This window comes from Etheostoma spectabile, unplaced genomic scaffold, assembly GCF_008692095.1.
Source record: "Etheostoma spectabile isolate EspeVRDwgs_2016 unplaced genomic scaffold, UIUC_Espe_1.0 scaffold272, whole genome shotgun sequence".
Taxonomy (NCBI): domain Eukaryota; kingdom Metazoa; phylum Chordata; class Actinopteri; order Perciformes; family Percidae; genus Etheostoma; species Etheostoma spectabile.
Genome location: NW_022605576.1, coordinates 1970664 through 1972376, shown reverse-complemented (window position 1 = coordinate 1972376; position 1713 = coordinate 1970664). Strand labels below are relative to the sequence as shown.

Sequence of the window (1713 nt, the reverse complement as noted above, 5' to 3'; positions counted from 1 at the left end):
TGTGTAAACAGAAGGTGGTGGAGTGTTTCCACAGGAACAAATCCAAACCGGCCGACGAAGACGTCGCCCAGCGAGTGTTCCTATTGGCTCAAAGACGGATTGAGCTGATCTATCACTTCGAGGATCACCGATTTGCCTCTTTAAAGAGGAGCTTCATCAAACCGCAAGAGGGCCAGGTGGATCCATCTGAGAAGCCTCTTATTACATATCTGAAAGATATGCTGGTGGATCTGATGAGAGATGAAGAGAAGGTGGTTCGCCAAATCGAAGCGTCTAAGCAAGAGGTAATCGTATCACCTTTAGTAAAAGTATCGTTAGAGTCCCAATTCAGAGGTAACATCCCATAATAATCATAGATTCTGGATTTCTGAATGACGGTTTTGAAAACCCATACCATACTTGTTATTCTAAGATTTTTTAAACATGTCTAAAAAAAATCTTTTAAATTAAGTCTGGTCTAACCTTCACCCATCCCACTGGCAGTCCTTGCCCACTCCTTTGTCAAACATTTCCCAGTTAACTACCCTGAAAGGTTCTGTGATACTTAGTTTGTAGAACATTGTGCTGTTGCTACTCGACTTAAGGACCTTAATGTGTGAGCAGGTGAGAGACATTCTGGCCTACAGAGAGCAGGAAGAGAAAGATGTTCAGCTTAAGTTCTCCACACAGACAACAACCGGAGCTGCCATGGCCCGCCGACAGAGACAGGAAATGGTGGGACACGCACACACATGCACGCGCGCGCACACACACACACACACACACACACATAAATAAATTAACTACACACATGTTATGCTTGTGTCAGATTCCCAGTTTGATTGCTAGTATGTGGATGACTGTTTCCCTACCTACCACTTTACCATACCCTACTAAACTATGCTAACCTACCTACCAGTGGTGGAATGTAACCAAGTACATTTACTCAGGTACCTTTGAGGTACTTTTTTTTACTCCACTCCACAGTACTTCTTCCACCTCTGCTGGCTACCTACCTCATCCTATTTACCATATATATTGTCCAACCCACTAAACATTTCAACATATAACTTGCATTTAAAATTGCCACAAACGTCACATTTAACGATGCAATTCAGTTTACGGTAAACAGCAGCTTATGTCTGGCAAAAGTAGAGTTCTATACAACCAAGCAGGCTAAAACACTTTCAGGAAAGCCAAACACTTGTGTTGTTCTGTGATGTCTTGTGTTGCTATTTCTGTGCTTGTTGCAGGAGCATCTGCCACCAACCTCCTCCAGGAACACTATGAAAAGGTACGGCACAAATTTACTCCTGATGTATATTGTATTGCTTCTCCACTGCAGGAACTTAAAGTTACAATCTCTAAGATCTTTGTTTCGCTGCATTTGGCAGAATCTAAGATAAGCTGTAATTGCCAAACCATGTCGCAAAACCTGTATGTCACAGGTATGGCTTTGTTTCCACTCTTCTCTGCCCGCTTTGTAGACCAGTTCCTGGAACTAAATATAGACACTGCTCAGACACCAGTGTGAGCGCACTATATACTCAAATTGAAGTATATAGTACTATAGTACTATAGTATATACTATAGTACATTGTGACAAATGTAAAAAAAAAAGAAAATGTCAAAAAAAGACAAATGTCAATAATAGTGTACATTTTGGGCCTCTTCACAAAATCATTCTGAACCAGCCTGCAATGTTAATCTGTTCCTTTTATGACAGTTGGTGTG

The 1713-nt window shown here is 41.3% G+C and overlaps 1 protein-coding gene across 1 annotated transcript in view; it reads left to right on the top strand.

Moving 5' to 3' along the window:
• LOC116685870 (dynein regulatory complex subunit 7) overlaps window positions 1-1713 on the top strand; it is a gene marked incomplete in the record, with an annotated part of 10916 nt that overhangs the window by 8957 nt on the left and 246 nt on the right. The window contains 3 exon segments of the mRNA XM_032510826.1: window positions 12-284; window positions 604-714; window positions 1233-1273. Of these exon segments, the coding sequence (XP_032366717.1) occupies window positions 12-284; window positions 604-714; window positions 1233-1273 (425 nt within the window).